This window comes from Nannospalax galili, unplaced genomic scaffold, assembly GCF_000622305.1.
Source record: "Nannospalax galili isolate Female #2095 unplaced genomic scaffold, S.galili_v1.0 scaffold302, whole genome shotgun sequence".
NCBI classification, from domain to species: Eukaryota; Metazoa; Chordata; class Mammalia; order Rodentia; family Spalacidae; genus Nannospalax; species Nannospalax galili.
Window position 1 is genome coordinate 5,775,171 of NW_008350120.1, and position 2,659 is coordinate 5,777,829.

General features: G+C 55.5%; 1 protein-coding gene across 1 annotated transcript in view; it reads right to left on the bottom strand.

The window, feature by feature from the left end:
• Positions 1-190, bottom strand: part of Mnx1 (motor neuron and pancreas homeobox 1) — a 4,456-nt gene extending 4,266 nt beyond the window's left edge. Inside the window, exon 1 of the mRNA XM_008847295.1 lies at positions 11-190. Within this exon, the coding sequence (XP_008845517.1) occupies positions 11-190 (180 nt within the window). The remainder of the gene's footprint in view (positions 1-10) is intronic.
• Positions 191-2,659: the final 2,469 nt, after the last annotated feature.

Here is a 2,659-nt window from a genome sequence, read left to right on the forward strand (position 1 = left end):
CCGCGGTGGCCTCGGAGGACGCTGGGCTGCAGCTGCGGCTCGCCCCGCCGCCGGTGCCCCCGCCGCCGGGGCCGGATGCAGAGGCCGCGAGCGAAGCGACCAGGGCCAGCGGCGCGCTCTGCGTGGTCGCGGCTCTCGGGGGGTCCACCGCCAGCAGGGCGTCGATGCGGAAATTTTTGGATTTTTCCATCGGCTCGTTTGGAGCTGCGGATCGGAGCCCCGAAGGTGGGCGGCGCGGCCGGGTGCCGGCTCGCGGAGTCTGAGCGTGGCGGTGGCAAGCCCCGGGGCTCGGTATTGTTATCGGGATTATTTGCCAATAATTGAAGTCGCGGTTGGAAACTCAGCCGAGGGTGACCATAGTGCCCGAGCCTCCTCTTCGCAGTCCCCCCGGGACCGCGCTCACACTCGCTCGCACAAACTCGCCCGCGAGCGCTTCAGCGACTTCGGGCTGGAGAGGCCGGCTCTGCGCTGCAGCCCGCAGGCGACCGCGCGGTGGCCGCTGGCGCTGGCGAGGACCGGCGCCCCTCCGCACACTTGAAGCTCAGCGCGGCCGAGGATTGGCGCGCGCCGCGGGGGCCTGGGGAGGGGCGCGGGCCGGCGATTGGCGGAGGGGCGCACCTGTCACCGTCCTGGGCGCCTACCGCCCCGCCCCTGCGCTTCCAGGTCCTAAGCATCGGGCGGCGATCCATCGCGTAGGCCAGGAGGGGGACAGCAACTGAGGCTGGAAGAGTTGGGGGCCTCACATAGGAACTGGGCCACCCTTCCGTTTGTGCTGCGTGAGAGGGGTCCCTGCGCTGGCGACCCTGGGTCCAGTGAGTGCCCCGAGTCCCGAGACACCTTGTCCGGCCCCGGCCCCAAGTCTTCGAAGCTGGCGAGCGTGTCTTCCCAGCTCCACACCCGTCCCGTCTCTAGTTGCCCACTGTTTAGCTCTGGGGAGCCCAAAGGTTCCGCCACCCTGACGGTGACGCTGCGCCCAAATCTGGATGCTGGCTGAGCCCGGGAGCACACCCTGAAGGCATCACTGCTGCTCCTGGGTCTTGCGCGCAGCAGGCTGTTTCAGTCACACATTCTGCAGGTCAGACCTTCTCATCTGCCCCAAGAAGTCGCCTGCGCCCCAGGTGTGTGTTTGTGGGGGTCGGGATGTGTATAAATGTGTGAATGCGAGATTGACGTCCACAAATCCTTTTTTAGGATCTCCACCGAGGTCAGGGTGAAGAGAGCATAATCTGAGCACTCTTAGACTGAGGGACCCACGTTGGCTGGAACATCGTTCGCTCAGGCGCCACTGAGCCGAACCTCAGTGGCAAGGTTCTTTCCATAGAGCGATTCCTCTCGGGCATGCAGGAGACAGGCCTACGGTCTCTGCCCTGCAAAACCCTAAAGGGAAGGAGTCTGACCGGTACTGCCCCCTCGAACTGCACCAGCCCCACGCCTGGAGGAAGAGACAGGCACTGGACTCCACACAGCCCCTGCCAACAGCATCCAGGAAAATCCAAGGGAAGGGCTTCAGAGTGAGCCAGGTACTGGAGTGACAATCGGGCCTCGCTGTGCCACACACACACACACACACATACACACACACACACACACCAAATCTCCCAAATACTTAAAGTAAAAGCACTTCCAGTTTTTTTTTTCTTTTTTTTTTTTTTTTTTTTTTTTTTTTTTTTTTTTTTTAAAAAAAAAAAAAAAGAGGACGATAAATCTTTCACTGTGATATGGCCTTGAACTCACCAAGATCCGCCTGCCTCTGCCTCTGGAGTACTGGGATCAAAAGGCATGAGCCACTGCGACAGCCCCCGCCCCTTTTTTAATAGAGAGAATCAAAAAGCAGACTCTAGTGGCCACTGACCCAGGGCTTTGTTGATAACTTCATTAGACTCAGGGTTGGGAGTTCCAGGTTCCAGAAGCCTTCCTGTGTAGGTGAGAGGTGAATAAAGGTCCAAAAGGGGGCCTGGGAGAGGCAGAGAACCCATAAAAGGAATCCAAGCCTGGTGAAGTTTAGAAGTAGCAGGCCAGCATGGTGTGGTGACACTTGCCTTTCATCCCAGCACTCCAGAGGCCCAGGCAGGCATGAGGTCAGCCTGATCCACATAGTTTCAGGCCAGTCAGGGCTACACAGTAAATTCTTGTCTCAAAAACAAAAAAACAAAAAAACAAAAACAAACAAACAAACAAACAAAAACAAAAAAAACAAAAACCCCACAAAACCTAATAGTTCAAACCTGGTGTGGTGGTCCACATCTTTAATCCCAGCACACACAAGCCAGAGGCAGGTGGATATATCTCTGAGTTCAAGGCCAGCCTGGGCTACAATGGCCCTATCTAAGAAAAAAGATTCACCCACACGGCAGCTAACAACCTTCTATAACTCCAGTGCCAGGGGATTCACCACCCTCTTCTGTCCTCCACAGACATTGTATGACATGGGTGCATTTACATACATGCAGGAAATACACTCATGGGCAGGCGGGACCTATGTAACTCATACACATAAAATAAAAATAAATAAATTAAATTAAAAAGAAAAACAAGTAGTTGTTAAGTTGTTTTGAGGGAGACTTTAGAAGGTAATTATAAGAACTACACACTTGAGCTTCTTAAGGTTTTTACTCAGGTAAGACAACACAGTGACTTTGCTGGAGTAAGTGGGATTTTT